The sequence below is a fragment of the Lutra lutra genome, chromosome 10 (genome assembly GCF_902655055.1).
Source record: "Lutra lutra chromosome 10, mLutLut1.2, whole genome shotgun sequence".
Classification (NCBI taxonomy): domain Eukaryota; kingdom Metazoa; phylum Chordata; class Mammalia; order Carnivora; family Mustelidae; genus Lutra; species Lutra lutra.
This window is the reverse complement of record NC_062287.1, coordinates 84,581,121-84,599,802: the sequence shown is the minus strand read 5'-3', so window position 1 is coordinate 84,599,802 and position 18,682 is coordinate 84,581,121. Positions and strand designations below refer to the sequence as shown.

At 33.5% G+C, this 18,682-nt stretch overlaps 1 protein-coding gene across 1 annotated transcript in view; it reads right to left on the bottom strand.

The window, feature by feature from the left end:
- The window catches only part of ELP4 (elongator acetyltransferase complex subunit 4), a 253,972-nt gene that overhangs the window by 110,083 nt on the left and 125,207 nt on the right, over window positions 1–18,682 (bottom strand). The window contains exons 8-9 of the mRNA XM_047692860.1: window positions 14,724–14,832; window positions 11,657–11,763 (exon numbers count right to left, since the gene is read on the bottom strand). Coding sequence (XP_047548816.1) covers window positions 11,657–11,763; window positions 14,724–14,832 — 216 coding nt within the window. The remainder of the gene's footprint in view (window positions 1–11,656; window positions 11,764–14,723; window positions 14,833–18,682) is intronic.

The window sequence follows — 18,682 nt, the reverse complement described above, 5'->3', positions numbered from 1 at the left end:
TGCAAATGGATCAGCTGCTGTTTTGAAGGTTATTTCATTTATTTGAGACCTTAGAAGTAGATTAACCATTTATGCAAACTGTATTAGCATTATCAGACTATTGCATATAATCTGAAATGGTGAGATTTTATTATTTACTATTTTTTAAAGATTTTATTTATTTAAGAGAGAGAGAGACTGAGAGTGAGCATGAGCAAGAAGCAGACTCCCTGCTGAGCAGGGACCCCCCCCCCAATGTGGGACTCGATCCCAGGCCCCTGCAATCATGACCTGAGCAGAAAGCAGCTGCTTGACTGACTGAGCCACCCAGATGCCTCATAAATGGTGAGAGTCATGCGAATATGTTTTGAGCACTGTCAAAAAGACATTCACTCATTCATTCATTCATTCATTCAATATTTTTTGAGCACATACATGATCAGGCACTGAACTAGGAAGAGGGGAATATGGTGATGAGTAAAACAGACATAAGGTTAAAGCATTTATGCCCTTAAATGAACCATGTTTTCCCAAAGCTTTGGTATTTTATGTAAGAGGCTTAAGCATGATTACGACGTTTTCACTATTCTAAGGAAGTATGGCAGTAAAGCCAAACAAAACATTGTGAAGAGTGGACAGTCGAGAGCTAAACAACAAGCAGAGATTACTAAGATCAGGGATATTCTCGGCTGCTTGCATCATGTTTGCCCTTAATGACTGGCCTTAGTATTTTTTTTTTAAAGATTTTATTTATTTATTTATTTGGCAGACAAGTAGGCAGAGAGGCAGGCAGAGAAAGAGAGGGAAGCAGAGAGCAGAGAGCCCGATGTGGGGCTCGATCCCAGGATCCTGGGATCATGACCTGAGCCGAAAGCAGAGGCTTTAACCCACTGAGCCACCCAGGCGTCCCATGACCTTAGTATTTTTCTATAAAAATCAGTTCTACAGGTTTTTGAAGGGTAATTTATCATTATTCATTTGATTCTTGACTCAAACCCATTATTAAATTACTTTTATTTGATCCAGATTTGATTTGGCACTGGCTACAAATTTAAATTTTTCAATAGTACCCAGCAAACTCCAAAACAATTAGGGGTGTATAGTTGTGTATCTGAATGGCCAAATTCAGAGGAATGAATCTAGAAAGTGCTGGACAAATTTATTATTAATTTGATTTTGAGAACAAAAAATGATTTACACATCTTATATTTGTGTGTGTATGTGTATGTGTGTATACATACAAAACATAAAATCTAAATGTAGTAAAATTACTGTAAGGTACAAAATATTTTAATCACTAGTTTTATTGTTATCCTAAAATCTTAATTTATTGAAAAATCAGGTGAGTGAATTCATTCAGCACGGATCATTCCTAATACTTTATCTGCACCACCATTTGTCTCCCTCAGCGCATTGGCAAGGCTCTGAAAAGTAATGTAAATAAATCACTGTCTAGTTTGATTACTTTTTCCTACCTATCCCTTACAAATTTTGGACTTCAATACAGAAAAAAATGGAGTATATACATCTTAGGCATTTAAAAATATGCTAGCTTTATGGTAAAGAACATTTGAACACTGCCGCTGTGCTATGCTTTTCTATATCTGGATGTGATCCAGGTATCTAAACAACTGTGTGCTTATGTGCAGGTTTCCTTAAAAACTAGCTACATGTTTTAGTAATTTTCTATAATTATATCAAGAATATAGCACTAGTGCATTTGGTTTTGCTCAGTATCTTAGCAATCTGTTTGTAAAAATATTAATAAACTAGTATTGTGTTAGCTTTTCCCTTTGCCCACTGAATACAAGAGAAGTTGACCCATTTATTTACAGGCTCAACAAGGGCAATCCATTTCATGCTATAGCACTGACCCTTAACAAAGATCTTGTAAATGAGTAGCCTATTACAATATGTACAAGTGACCTTTAATTGCACCAAGAGGCTTTTTGTGACAAGGGTTTTCAATGCTACACCGTAGCTACAGTATAAGCTGGTAAAACATTTCTTAGGTTGTTGAGAGGATATATCAACAACACATCTCCCTATCAAAAAAAAAAAATATATATATATATATATATATAATTTGAGGCATTTAATAGTCTCTATTATAATAACGCCTTTTAAATGACTACTGATTAGAAGGATAAACTATTTTTCTAATCATGGAAGAATTAAATATTTAGAACTCACATAAAATAATTCATTAACTCATTAAAAATGTAATAAAATACGGCTTCATTTTTAATAAAATGGCCTTTGGAAACAAAAATAGTTATTTCAAACTTGGCACTAGGTTCATTTTATAATAGAAAAATTTAATCTTAGTAAAAGACAACTCTTCCCTGGAATTTTCACAACTTAGAAACGTTTAGGGAATTATCACATATCCAACAAAACATGCCCAAATACTCAAATACATTCCAAAAGTTATTTATATTAAGTAAAGATATTTAAAGCAAAATTTCAATGAAGTATAGGGTCAGATATTACCACTGATTTGCTCAGAAATTTCTGAATGAGTGTAATATATTTTTGACAGTCTCATAAAAAAATGAAACCAAATACTCAATTTCATTAAACCATTCATATTAAGTATCTTATTTCTGGGAGGCTCATGACAAAATGATTTAGTCCGACGCTCTACAACAATGGTGGGCTGACTTGACAGCACCTGACAAAACAGTTCAGTGAACTTCACTAGACCAGATACAAAGAACCTGAACCAGCCACTCTATGAAATGTCCGCTGTGGCATGGAGTTAGGACAGTAATAACTCCGATGAAACTTTACTTTCTACTTAAATAAGAGAACTGCTTTACTAGTTTTGTGGCTAAAAGCATTTCCATTACACCTCAGTTTCTCTTAATTAGTCTCTTAAAAGTTCTATCTTGTAAAAACTAAAAATTTATATTTAATCTCATATTTCCTTAATGAGGAACTTTTTTTTAAAAGATTTTATGTATTTACTTGACAGAAATCACAAGTAGGCAGAGAGGTAGGCAAAGAGAGAGGGGGAGGTAGGCTGCCTGCTGAGCAGAGAGCCCCATGCGGGACTTGATCCCAGGAACCTGAGATCATGACCTGAGCTGAAAGCAGAGGCTTTAACCTACTGAGCCACCCAGGCTCCCCATGAGAAACATTTCTTATACTAAACTGTAGAGACTTTTTTAGTAATATTGAGCAATAAAAAAGGGAAATATTTTGCAATCATAAGATTTATTGCTTAACTTTGCTTAAAGATGGTATTTGAAGTACTTCTAGTAAATGAAACATTTGCAACAGAAAAAGAAATAGGTATTAATATGAATGGATTAAACCTTCATTAGACCAAGTTATGATTAAAAAGGAGGCAAAAAAAGAAATTTTAGAAAACTGAGTTTGTTATTTTACTACCTTATAAATTATATATGCCTTAATTATCTCACAAGATGATGCTTCAAAGATTATATATGTGAAATAATTCAGAAAAAATATAACAACATGGTAACTATGAGCAAATTAGTATTTGCAAAAATACCTGCATGTTGAATGCAAGTGAATACAATAATACAATAATATTACACTGAAACTAAGTTTTGGTACTTCTGAACTGTATCAAAATAATGAACCAAAGCAAGGGAACCCTGTTTCTTTGTATAGAAATATTTTCCCCACATTATGTAGCTAAGATCTAGAAATTCTACAGAAGTGGTTAGTGCTTTAGGGAATGGCTTTATAGTTTGGCATTAATTTTTCTATTAAAATACACCTACCAAATACCAGAAATTAGTAAAAAAAAAAATAAGGAAAAGAACAATCTTGCAATCCTAATGTTATATAAAGGAGAATTTATGGTTAATTCATTCTGAATTTTATAAGGTATTTTATAAAAATAGAGTAGAAATGCTAGGGCACAAGAATTTTTAACATGAATGTTAAAAGATTATATACCAGTGTGTGTGTATATTTTTGTTCTTCTTTATGTCTCACGGCAGAGGCTTTCTGGCTCATGCACTGAAGATGGGATGGCAGGGCATCGTGGGGCATGGTGAGTAGTTGTTGTTTCAGAGCCCAGTCTCTGGTACAAGTGTCATTTCTGTCAGTTATTAACTCTGACCTTGGATAAGTTAGGTTACTTGATCTCTTTGAACCTTAAGTTTCCTCAATTATAAAATGTAGATACTTGTGGTATATAGTAGTTGTGAGATCTCTGAGTAATGCCTAGAAAGCACTTGTGGTAGTCCTAGGACCCTGCTAAAGAGTCAATAAAACTTATTATTTTTAAATCAATAATAATCAACAGAGCTCCCGAACATGTTAACTTTCCAGTGTAACTCTGTACATGGAGTTAAAAGATCTGGATTTAATGCTACCTCTGTGACTTTGAGAAGGTCACATAACTCCTTATATTTCCTCACATTAGAATGTGTGTACTAATCCAATGGCAAGGGCTCCTGTGAGTATCAAATAAGTGTTAGATATGGTAGTGTATGTGAAAGCACCAACACAATGCCGAGAATAAATGAGATACCTGATATATGTTTTTAAATATACTTATGGTAGACATGAATTACTCTAAAAATAGTACTTTAACAATTCAACCAATATTTGTGGAATACCTCCCACATGTGCTTGGGATTTTGCCACAGAAAAGACAGACTATGTTCCTAATCTTGTGAAGATTACAACAAAAAAGGATGAATCATGTTGAAAAATAACAAACTAACTGATAATTAATTGTAGTAATACATGTTACACTAAGAATTAAAATAGGGTACGTGATAGCAGATAACAGAGTGAATACTTCAAATGGGCCAGTCAGGGAAGATCTCTCTAAGGAGACTGAGATATTTAACCTGTGATCAAATGACAAGAAAAAGCCATGAAAGGATGGAGGGATGAACATTCTGGACGTACGCTGTGCAAAGACCTTGAGGAAGGACTAAAGATATTTTGGGTATAAAAGCATACCCAAAGTTACCTATATTAATCACAAAGCTCATGGATACCATATTTATTAGGCTCTAGAATATGTTCTTTCTCTTCTAGGCATTTTGGAGATTATATTAGTAAAATACATGTTCTCACCTTCTACCTGTTGAAATGTGGTAGCCATGACTTGTCACTAGCTTTTCTTTTCTGTTTTTCTATCTTCCTCAGACACCATAAATAGCACATTGTGGGGGGTAGTGGTTTAGGGAATACCATATAAACTGGGTGAGTTCTGCTACAGCAGTTCTACAAACACTTTAAAAAAATCCTTGAAATACTGCAATATGGTTTTCCTGGAACCATACAATAGAATACACACAGAAGTGTTTATATCTGCAAAATTTAGGATAGAAGACAGAGTTTTTTTCCTCTTTGTATCTATCCTTAGATGATGCTGAATCTGTACCATCCTAATTTCAAAAGTGAGATTGCTGGACCATAGGTACCACAGAATCTTTAACAGACTCATGGACTGAAAACTATGTGGCAAGATTCTAAATATCAGACTTTTGCTTTGTGTCACCATCTTGCTGACCATATTCCTAACTAGTATGTAGTATGACTTAGTATAAAAATTTGTGCAATGTGGACCATTAGAGTCTAAATTCAATTTATAAAATGACCATTTTTATATAAAAATTATTCACAGTCAAGGTGTCATAAAATAATTTAAAATACTTCTCAAAGAAAGAGGATTTATTTGATGTGATTTATTGGATGTAACAATGTCTAAGTTTAATATCTCAGCTGTTGATGACCATACAGAAACTTTAAGACCTATAATAGCCAAACATGAATTTACTCTTCCTTGCCAAATGAAGCAATGATGTTCTGCTAGCCCAACTCACAGGAAGCATGTGAAATGAACACAAAAGCACACAGGCCCTATGCTGCCTAAGGGAAAGTCAGCAAGATGGCAGCTTCAATCATTCGGAATAATACTAAAGTAGCCTTAGGCTTTTCTCAGAATGGAAACATGTCACTATTACTGCAATATTCCAACAAATCAGAATGCAGAGAAAAGAACACTTATGCAATCACATCCTGGAAGGGCACTTTACTCAACATTTAAGTGGAAAATAATTATAAAGAAATTTCAGAAAAATTGTCAGTGAAAAAAATGACTCAGGGAAAAATGTTTTTTTCTTTTAATGCACTTAATAGATTTTTAAAAAGCTTACCACTTAGAATTTCCTTTTACATTCTCCTTAAGGAATTATTAATGTAAACACTAATTTTTATGAAGTGGTAAGTGAAAAGTTTGGGATTCAGGCTGCCAGTAAGAAATATTCGTTTTCCCTCTGATACAGTACTATTACTTCGGAAGTTTGATCAAAGGGGATAAAGTTCCCCAACATTTATATAGGAAGTTAAAAAAATGTTTCAAATATTTTGGGAACTTACCTAATCAGTATACTTCTAGCATGTGTCTAGTCATGTAGCCATCTTTGGTCAATCATCAAAAAATCAAAGGCAAATTGGCATGACTCAACCCTAACTTTAATACCGCATGATTGTGTCGTGTAAGCTTGTTTTGTGTGAGAGCTGCTGTGGTTTTAGTAGAGAGATTAACAACCGGACCTAAGCTGGCCTCCAAACCTTGCCCTGCTGATGCCTCCAGCTCTTTGAAGTCTGACCATCATACCTGGCAAAACAACAGTGAGAACCAGGGTGGTGTCAGATCTAATCAAGTTGGTCGCTGCAGCAGAGCTAACTATGGGGTTCACTAATTGGCCCAATTGCGGATTATACCTTTTGCTACAGATTCAAGACAATAATTTAGTTAAATGATGTGTTTTTTTTTTCTTATCTCTTCTAATTAAGATTCCAATGTGGGAAGAAATAGGATTAGACAGAGTCTCAAAACTGTGTTCCCCTTAAGGTGGTATGCACTTTTGATAGGCTCACTACGACATGTGAAATATAAAAGAGCACAGTCTTACCAACTTCTGGAGAGTCCATGAAACCTGTATGACACTACTGGATGTCTACCTTACTTAGGAATTAAAGTGTAAATATGGGGATGGTGATATAACGAATATATTAAGATGTAAACATGTACAAAATGACATTTCCATTGTTAAAGAATGCTAATTTGAATTTACTTTTGACAAGTGATTTGATCTAGATGAACAGATGCATATGTTCCACTTTGATTTTCTTTTGCTAACTGCAGTATATCTGGGAATTGAATATTGCCGTATAGGTATATTGGACTATATGGTCCCTCGTGCTATGACTTAATGCTCTTGAGTCAGACATTTATGTTTCCGTTATTTTTCTTTTTAGTGACATAACTGTTAGTTGACAAGTAAGTTAACCAATCCTCTCCTGTACCTCTAGGTACAGTGAACAGTCCCCTTTCTACTTCCCATTTAAAACCGGAAAGACTATTGGTGCAAAACGTAGGCAAGTAAGGAAACCTAGGACCAAAGATATCAAGCAACTCTACATTGTCCAACATTGTCATAGTGACTACAAGAGTTTATGGTTTTACAATATGTAAAAATTCCAGATAATTCTACCGAATCATATCAAGTATACTGTAGTACTATATAAAGCTGATTTATACTGATGGCATATAATATTTTGGTCTTAATACCTAAGAATGAGTTTTCTAAGTAAGTGCATCAAAAATAGTTGTTACTTAATAAATAGTGGTTTATCAATTCTTCTGTGAGAAAGTTTTTGATGACTGGAGAGGTATTGGAGTCCTGTGTTCTGAATTAGGGGCAAAATATTAAAGACAATCTTGAGTCAACTTAATCTACTTTGATTTTCTGGACTCTCAATATTCATTTAATGTGCAAAACCCACATAAATAAACTATGATAATTACTATTTTTGGACCAATTAAAACCTATGTACGTATTGTTTATCCTTATTTTTGAAAATTTGCTGTTATGATATCATCAAATTAAATGAAGCCACATTTCAAATCCTATCAAATCTTACTTGTTTAGGTATCACAATTACATCATAATGACTAATATAAAGAAAAAATTGGTTAATGATGATCCCAACATCAGAGAAGCAAAAAATTACAAAACTGAAAAACAAAAACAAGTCTAAGTTATTTCAGCTTGGAAGTGAAGCTATGTACCCAAGTTATATTTCTAAAGGAACTTAATGGAGAAGGTAATGTTTATATATCACTTGCCTGGTGCAGTTTATATAATACTTATAGCTGTATTATTTGGACAAATTTCCAGACTCTGTAACTTATCTATCCATATATATATTTCAGCCAGATTTTATACCTGCTAAGTGTATGCTCTGTTCTTAGTTCTGGGATAGATAGGAAGATGAAAAAGATATAGTTTCTATATATTGAGTCTATTATTATATCTTAGTAAAGCCTTTTGTTATAAAATATTCAATTACTATATAGTAAGTATAAATAAGCCAGTAGAGGGCCTGGTACACAATAATGGCTTAATAAATCTTGCTATGATTGAATAAAGGTTATGTGGTAAGGCCAAGGAATAAGTAGTATGTCACGGTTAATCAAATATGCTAGAGAGTTACCATGTACAGTTTATAAGGATTATAAATTTTTAAAGAATTGGAAAGCTATTTTTTTTTTAACCTGAAGCCAGACTGAATCAACCTTAAATTTTCTCTTTTACCTATCCAGAATGCATGCCAGGATTTTAGTGTCATTACTATAGATATGATTCTGCTACGGTTTTTATAGAGGGGTGAATTTATAGAGCTTCATAGCTGACAAACACTAGGTATTAGTAAAAATTTATTGTGATTAGATAAATGCTTCCACTTGAATCTGAATAATACCAATACACAGTCCAAGAAGAGAGAAATATTCTTTTGCCTTTTCCAAATCACTCAGAAAAATTAAAGACTGCTGTTTAAAGCTGCTCTACTTGTTAGAGGCCCTTGGTAGATGTCAGCTAAAAATAAATAAATAAATAAATATTTAGTTTTTGTCTATAAAAAAGAGTATTTAAAAAATCAAAGAAAGGGTACCCTAAAAATAGAGATGAAGGTATTTTCCTGGTTTTTTTTGCTCCTTGTTTCCAACATGCCAACTTTGAGACTATGTGTCTGATAAGAAAATTCTGCCATGTAACAAATCTACCTGTATGGAATCAGAAAACATATCTGCTTTCCCTGCTAAACCACCTTTCTCTTCTAAAAGTAAAACACAGATTCAATGTCTGCTATATTAGGATCTCACACTTTATAGACTAGTAGAGTACACATTTTATTATTTTTATTTTATTATTATTTTTTAGTATCAGTTTAAAAAAACTTTGTTGTGCATATTAAAACAATGTCACTTGATAGATAAATTTTCCCCTAATAAAGGAATCCTCTTGTTTCCAATTTCTACAATATATCACCAAAGACTTGTTATTTGTTTGGTTATGTATTTTATAAGGTACAGTGCTATATTTAAATCATTTAGTCTTATGTGAGCCACATGATTTTACCTTGTTATAATTATACCTATATATGTTTCTGTTAGGTTTGTCTCATTCTTAAACACCAAATTGAATTTTATGGCATGAGTGAATAAATTATTTGGAATGTGCTACAACTATATTTCTATGTATAAAAAAAGATGAAAGTTATAAGCCAAAAAGGTAAAGGATTTGAGCAACTGTATTAAATATTAACTTTTTAAAAACCAACCACCTATTTGTGTTTTCTTTTCAAATATTTCTTCCAAATCACAGGTGATCAATTATAATTGTTCTCTTAGGTTAGAATGCTGGGAATAGAAGAGAGGAAATGGAACAGAAACCTATGTGGTTTATAAAAGATCTCATGTCAGCTCCAGTGGTAAAGTGTAGTGACTACTAGAACCTAAGTTCACTCAAAGGAGAGGTCCCACTTGACATTATTTAGTCCTTTATTTCTATCCCCTCACGCCCAAAAGACGACTCTGTGTGTGTGTGCATATACGTGTTGTGTGCATGTGTGAGAAAGAGAGAGAGTGAGTGAGAGAGTGAGAGAGAATAAACATGATTCACACTACAGTGCTACTTTTTTCTCTGGGTGCAACAGGATTTTCACTAGGGAATCTGTTTGGTTAGTGTGTATGATGATAGACATGATATCTTAGACCTGGTTGTCAGAATACTCATTTGGGAGAAAGGCGTCGTGCAGAGGAAAAAACCCCACATTTTTAATGAAAAACGTTTAAGTTCAACTTAAAAGAAAACGATGAGGCATGCGTTCTTGTGACACTAATTATAACTTTATCCTTCCAAAATTTTTAAGCAAAGTATCACTTAAAAAGGGGTAAATAATAATGGTAAATTTCTCAGTATTGTATCAGAAAAACTGAAACAAAGTTTGAACAATTACAGTGCTGGGTTCCATTTCAATGGTTTCTTCTGAGAACTAAAGCAAATTAGCTCAAGAATCAGTATTTTTACACTCTCGATCTTTTGGCTTTAAGTGGCTTTTGAAGGGAGTATCCCCAGATGAGAAACTTCTAACACTCCTGCCGAGATGACCTGCTTGAAGAACTGGCTGCCTGATTAACTATTAACTGCTCTCAATAGGATTAGATAATTAAGGACATTGATGACCATTAATTAGGAGGAGGGCACATTAATTTGTCACTGGATAGGGCCCTTACAATGATTTATAGGTTAGTGCTACTTGCAAATGTGAAGGGAAAGAGAAAAAGAGAGAGAACCATGAAGTCACCTTATCAAGTGGCCGGCTAAAGAGGGCAGAGGGTCAAAAAAGGGCCAAAGTGGTCACTTAAGGGTGAAGTCCCAAACACCAAAGCAGTGCCAAGCCACATTGACCATCATTTGGTGATGAAGTTAAAAATATGCTAATTTATTGGTGGCAATTCTCTCTTTTTATGGTTTCAAGCAGTTAAGACAAGTGGCCTGCTTAAGAGCTTTTCATTTGAAAAGAGATTAAACAAAATGGTTTGTCAAGGCTGCTTGGCTGTTTTATGTCTTTGTTAAAAAAATTGCACCGACTATACTGATAACTATCACATCACCCAAGAGCCATCTCTCCCTGAGCATTTATTTCGTTAATAAATACATCAACACTAATTGCTTAATAGTGCTATGTTCATTTGCTCTTTAGCAAGATTAAGTTGAAATAAATCTTTTGTACCACTACTTTCTGTCACTACTGCTTGCATAAAGGTCACCAAAAAAGTTTCAGTTTTGTAGAAAATTTGATTAAAGACACTGGTGTAAATTATATTTTGTTTTGTTCAGCACGGAAAGTGGAAAGGTGAATTCACTAATGGTAAAGAAAACTGCTTTTAGAATGTAGATAAGGATCCTCTTTTCTTAGCCATACACAACTATGGGTAGCATTCCCACTCCACACACAAATAATCACAGCTCATTAACATTTAATTAAATATGCTTTTGAAAACCTTGGAAATACGCATGTCATACTTATCATGTAAGTTTGGAGCTTACTTTGAATAGACGCTTAAAACAAAATCATTTTTTACTATACTTGAATGATATGTCACTAAAAGAGGAAAAAATAAGATAGTCTAAAAACATTATTGTGTTACACCAAAAGAACTTAAGAATATTTGCAGGAAACATCTTCTAAGAATTTCATTAAAGTAAAAAAATGTGTGTATATATATATGGATATATATATATACATACATACACACACATACACACACACACAGACCATTTAACCTCAAGTCATGAACTAAAATACAAAAATTCTCTCTTACCTCAATGGTGAATAGCTTCCTTTTTAATTTAAAAGCTAAGTCTTTGACATCGGATACATCATAAATCAAGTTATTAAGCCGAGGAATCTGCCGGATATGAATCAAACCTTGTGAAAAGGAAATTAAAAGAAAACAAAATTTAAAACACTGTCTTAGATGCATAAATTAAGAGTCTTACAGCAGAATCCTGTAAATTTACACACAAGCATCCTCCCCTTTTAAAACTGGAGCTTACTACCAGGAGCAATGAAGCAAATGCTGTGATTATACTCAAGTAATCAAGCAGAATAAGATAAACAGAAATCCTTGTGCGAGGAAAACTAATTGCACTTTGGTACAGAAGTACAGATGTAAAGAGGGATCTTAATACTTGTCAAAACTACAGCCGGTTTGTGTGTGATTTTCTCTTGTATTTACAGTAAGCAAATATGGCTATCACCTTGCATGCTGCCCACGGCACCACTGAGTGATCTTTATTTTATTAAATGCACCAGTAAGCAGCCAGCAAAACACAGCTTATGGGTTACTGATAACCAGTGAAGCACTAATGAAAAGTATTTCATTTTGTACCTTATTAATGACTTGAACAAACCATTGAAGAAAACTACATTTCAGAGCACACTCTAGGATCAAACTTTAACCCCTATGCCATCCCAAGACACTCATTTCTGTGCCATGTTAGACCTTTATGTAGCTGTTATAAGCTTTGTAACAGTGCTAGGTAAACCGTGAGCTTTGGCCTCTTGTCAGCAGAAACACTTGCTAATTTCTTCTGACAAGGGCACTGGATGCCTTTTGTGCAGCTTAATGCCGTTTCTAACTAAACTCATCTGCCACAGATGAAGACATGGAAGATTCTTCAGTGCATCTCTCTGCCTGAAGTGCATCTCTCCGCCTAACTCAGCCCCTATTTAAAAATCATTGTCCCAAAGACATTGATCTCTATATATGGGGGAAGAAAGCAAATCCAAATCTGAACAAATGAGATGCCTCTTATTTAAAGAACTGTTTCTCCAGTATACAGTTCTGTGTGCGTTTGAATGCACAGGAATGTATGTATTCGTTTTAGCTTAACAGGGTAAACCTCTAGGTTCTTAATTTTCAAAATGGTCCCTTCAAAAATAATTCACTGAAATATCTGATTTAATTTATTAAACTTAAAAAAATGCAAAATATGTTATGAAGACAGTTTTTAGGTGCAGATTAAAAATATCTTAAACAGAGCTATTTAGTAAAATACATTAGAAATGAGCACACCGGACTTTCACTTGCACATTCCTCATTTTATCTTGATATGTATGTGCTGGTTTAGTCCTTAAGTCAGGAGGCCTTACACAATGAATGAAATCAGTTTATCTTCTTATTAACAGAAATGTTACTTCTTGTCAAAGCCACTCATTAATCTGTTCATAATGATTTATCGTTTCAGAGATTTCAGCACAAAATATCATGGCCTTTCACCCTTGAAATGTTTTAATCAAAATAACGGTCTTGGAATATAAAAAACAATTTACTAAATTTATTAGGTTATAATACTTACAAATGATACTCAGATATAATTTATTAAGGCAGTATTTAACTTGAGTTGTCTTAAAAGAAAGTGGAAATAAAAACAAATGAAAAAAAGTCATCCAGTTAGGAAACAAATAAGTGCTAGGGATGTAATGTACAGCATGGTGACTATGCTTAACAATAATGTGTTGTATATTTGAAAGTAGCTAAGAGAGGAGATCTTAGACTTCTTGTCACTAGAAAAAAAAATCATTGTGAACTATGTGTGGTAATCTATATTAATGAAACTTAACTCTTGCAATCATTTCACAATATGTATACCTATCACATCATGACTTTGCACACCTTAAACTAATACAATGTGGTATGTCAACTACAGTTTAACAACAAATTAAAAAAAATAGTTTAATCTTAATAGTCCTCTTCCTATAATAGTAACAATAATGGATTAAATAATTATACATGGGGCTAATCTGGGCATATAGCCTACACAGTTATGCAAGTTAATAATCATGAGGTAAATTATGTAGCTTTTGTTCATAGCTTGTATTTTCTAGCCTTCAAAAAATACTTGATTGTTAGATTATACTGTTCTATTTTTTTTTTAAAAGATTGTATGCTGACCCTTCAAAGCAATGGTGGTTCTTATATAAAGTATCTTCTAATTTTTTTTTTTTTTGTAGACTCAGGAATTGTTATAGTCCTGCAATCACAATCTTATATAATCTTCTAGCAGGGTTCAAATAAGCTATTCAGTCTTTACAGGTTTCCATGGAAGTATAGTAGGTCCACAATAACAATAACAGCAATAATTGACATTTACTCAGCATAATAGGTAAAAATCATTCACCATATTCTGTATTTTATTTAGAGCTGAGATGTACAAAATTATTAAACCTTTCCTATTTCAATGATTCTATGTAAGAATCTTTATTTTTTAAAAATCTCCAAATTAACCAAATGACCAAAATATTGCTAAGAACTTCAAAAAATAATTAAAATCTGATTAGTTGACCTGTATTTATACTAGGATCACAATATTATAAAATCTGCTCAAAACTCAAACAACAAAATGAGCAAAGTTCAAATATAATCAAAGATGTTCACTTCATGAAAATGTGACTAACTAGGACTTCTATAACATAATAAATATGAATTTTATTTATCACATAGGTAGGCTTTGTAAAGTGTAAACCACTACACAAAGCTGTTATTAATGGACTTAATATGATATTTATTTCAAGATGGTTAATAAGTACAACTAATTTCATGTCAGCTTTAAATCCCTGGGACAATAAAATTTTTTTCTGACTGAACCATGCCTTAGTACATGGGTTTGACTTATTTCGAGCAGTTACCATAATCCATAGTCTTAATGTAGTTTGGTGATAAGCTGCCATGAAAGAACGGTCAGGAATGGAAAACATTTGACAGATGTATTATAAAATAAAATTCTTGCTACTTGACAGTAGATATTATGACTGGATACAATGCTTCCAGGTAACCCTAGAGGCAACCCAGGATACTCTCTTCTCATTATAAAGGTGCTGCTTACCATGATAATCCTTATATAATGGGTTGGTTTCTCTCTCAGAACCAATGAATGATTCCAGACCAACTACTGTATCTGACAAGTTTGTAACACGAGCAATAACTGCTTTATTCTGTAAAACAAGAAAACAAAACACTCATTTTATGTTTAAAAACATAGTATGTATTCAGTGCCATTATGCCACCTCAGTGAAAATGGTAGAGGAGATAAACTATCAACATAGAGGAGTAATTCAAAGCTGCCACAGGATGAACACTGGATGAAAATATGCACTTAATTGAAAATTCTCGCCCATGTAGGTATGCTATTCTAGTTGGAAGAGCTGAGGGGACATACCTTATTTTTGGTAGAGAACATAAATGATTATTTTTCTTCTGTTTTAAGGGTTGAGGCTACCTTTATCCTCACACACTATTCTTTTTCAAATTACTTTACCCATTAGAAAATCTGACATCGGGATTCAGAAGCAGAAGATAGTACAGTATAATGTGTAAGGCAAGGTCCCACTATCATCTGTCAACTGGGACCAGGTCCCAGCCCTGTAACAGCTGAGGTCCTCTGTGTCATTTCAGAAGCACGGAAGGGTCCAGCTAAGAGACTGCAGCATGGCTAGCTCTGGAGTCTTCTGTTCTCTCCTTCCAGATGCTGCTATTTGGCTCTGGGATAACAATAAAGGCAAAGAAAAGATGGTAGAAGACTAATGCTAGACTAGTACCCTATGCTTTCTTTTCCAACACAACCTGACATGAACCAAAAACATTGCTAAATGATGCATTGTTAAAAAAGGTCATATTTTAAGTAGTGAAGGTTCTAAAATGCCCAGAATTTCATGGCTATAAAAAAATCATTAAAAATATAATCATTAAATACCCTATAGGTTCTCTTGAATTGTTTTATTTAATGGAAATTCAGTATTTCTTTTAGCCCCTGACAGAGTGATAGGTCAGCAAGTGTTTTGTACGTTATAACATCTTTCGTGTGTTATAACATTTTTGCTCTCAAGTTCTAGGTAAGTTGAAAAAAATAGTTCTTTGTAAAATTTTCTAATTTTGAAACTCCCATTTTATACCCTGGTAATATCTACCAGTTTAAAAATAATCTTTAGAAAAGGATGGGAAATGTAAAACAGTTAAGAAAATTTTAGTTTGATCCTATGACCCCTGTTAGAGGAAAGTCTAATGAAAGTGAATGAAACACATTCACTTTCTGAAAACATGATTGACTACTGAGCTTACTGGTATTCCTCTGTTTCTTAAGTCCTCTAGTAGAGATTGCATAAGAATGAAAAACAAAAGAAAACTGGTCAATGTTATCTGACTCAGTCTGAAATACATAGTAGCTTCTGTCACTAAACATTATGCTGAAATGACTGGTTAACTCATACCTAGGGCAGTATTTGGAACTCCTCTGTAAGTAGAAATGTGTGTTGTATAAAGAATGTTTTGGCCTTTGAATCAGTGCTCTTAAAAGGAACCAGTAAAAATAGTTATCCTTAATTGGCTTTAATACTCTTAATCACGTGGGTACCAAGTGTAGAAAAACAAACATAATTTGAAAATGCCTATTTTTTTCTAAGGCAATTTTTCATTCAATGGTGAGAAAATAATACAGATTGATTCCTTACTTTCAGTTCTATGCCACAGGGGATGGTCCTACTCCATGAATAACAGGGGCTTCAGAGGCCATAAACAAGTTCCTCTCAATATTTCTTTAGCCAAAGACCATTATATCAAACTCATCCAGGTTGGGTTTCAGCCAGTTATTCTTCACCCAAACAAAAATGTCTGCCAGACATTCCAACAGCTGGGAGACAGTTCACAATGAGTCAACTTGAAAATGATTCATTGTGCTGAGTACTGAACAATGTTGGGGTGGGGGTGGGGTGTGGCTGGGTTGGTTGTAGAGGGTGAGAACAAGTGGGAGATGAAGAATAACCATGTGGTTCTCCCATGAAGAAGAATCTTAGATAACAACCAGCAGGCTCTTATCATTTCATTTTTAGGATAAACTCAACTGGGAAGAGTACTCCTGTCATGGACCCTCAGATGAACAAGCACTTTATAAAGGCTACTGACAATATTTCTTAATCAAAAGGTCAGATTTCCTTTTATCTATAAATAAAAGACTAAGCCTTTGTATCTAAATATCTGAATCTAAAATGATAAAAGTTAGTTTTTGTTAGAACTCTACTATTCAGATATGTAGTGATATAAGCTAGGGCTTTTTCAATTATTTTAATAATAGAAGTTGTAAGGTTTAAGGATGGAATTAGTCTTCCATTCAAGTAGTATATAAGCAAGGTCCTGTATATTTAAATGGACACCCTGACATTCAAAGAAGGTTTCTTTCTTTAACCTTAAAATTTACTAATAAACCACTTAACACGCTGTAACATCTGTCAACATTATAAATCTTTTTAGGGTAATTTATGGGAGATTTTAAAAAATCAATCCTCCACTTGGTGGAGAAAAACTAATGAATTCCAAAATAAAAGATACAGGCTGGGTTTAGAAATCTCAGAAACTCATTCATATATTTAATTTATTGTGTTTCTAAGCTCTATCAGTTTATACTATAGTTATTAATTACAAACTGTATTTGATTTTAAAAGCTTTGATGAAGTATTAGAGCAAGAAAAAAGTTTTAATCATTACCACAAAATAAGTTATGTTTAACAATGACCTTACTGCTTTCTGCACAGCAGTTTTGAAAGTAGTTTATGTAATGTGGCAAACTAGATGGTGAAAGTTGACAGATACTAAAAAAATGTCTATAGAATAAAAAGCACTGGAAATTATATAAGAATTACATCTAAGTTTCTGAGATAATCTTTATCTTAATTATAAACTCATTCAGTATTCCAGTGATGAGATATTTGGACATGTAAATGTACATATTTTTTAAAAAGCTGAAATAGTGTTACAGATTCCTTCTGTACCTCCAAGATTCATAGAGAGTATGGTATACTGATGTAATCATATCTTACAACCACTCTTGTCAAAAGGTCTCTCAAATCATAATGCTAATACTAAGTGGTGTTTTAGATAAAGGTAGGCAAATTTACTTAAAAGAATCTAAAATTAATAGCTTTAAAAATTCTCCAAAGCATAACAATCACAATTCTCTTTAGGGCGAATGCACTATGGACAATAAATTGTCATAATATAATTCACAGTGTTCAGAAACCTTTAGCATAATGCTCTGAGCAGAGGCCTTGAAACTAGAACTTCCACATTCTCATCTTAACAGATTCTAAGTGTTTTTGTGTTATTAGCCAAGAGGTGAAACCTCTTTGGTTTCTGCAGTATATGTGACTGGAAATGGAGAATTTCAAGGTATTTGTGCATCAATTACTGGGACAAAAAGTTTGAGTAATTTTTGTGTTAATTTTGAAGTTGTTAACATTACAGTTTCTAATAAGGAACATTTGAGTAAGGACATTCAGGACTCACCAGTTAGGAGTAAATTAATGGTTATATTCATGCATGGCACAATGACATCACCCAAGTATGTACAATGGTACTGCCACCCCTTCTCCTTGCCCATCTGGATGTGAAAATCCAGGATGGCTCAAAAATCCTCCCTCTACTAGACAAATCTCCCTTCACTCCTGGGTGAAAGTTGTCAGCTCTGGACAGTAGCCAAGACATGACTAGGAGGGAAGCCAGAAGAGAAGAGAGCTGGTGTCCAGGAGTTTTAAGAGTTTGCTGGCAGTCTCAAATAGCATTGTATTAAGTTACATAAAAGGTTCTTAAAACTTTCTGTTGCAGTGCAATTTCTTAATTATTTATTTAGATTTAAATAATGTCACATGCGGTTGCAAACAAAAAAGGCAAATCAAAAGGCAAATCAAAAGTCCAGTTGGTAATTTTTTTACTCCAATTTTAATTTCACAAAATATTTCAGTTTTAATTTTGATTATTTCTTGCTTGGTTTCATAGGATGTTTCCTGTTTTCTTTTA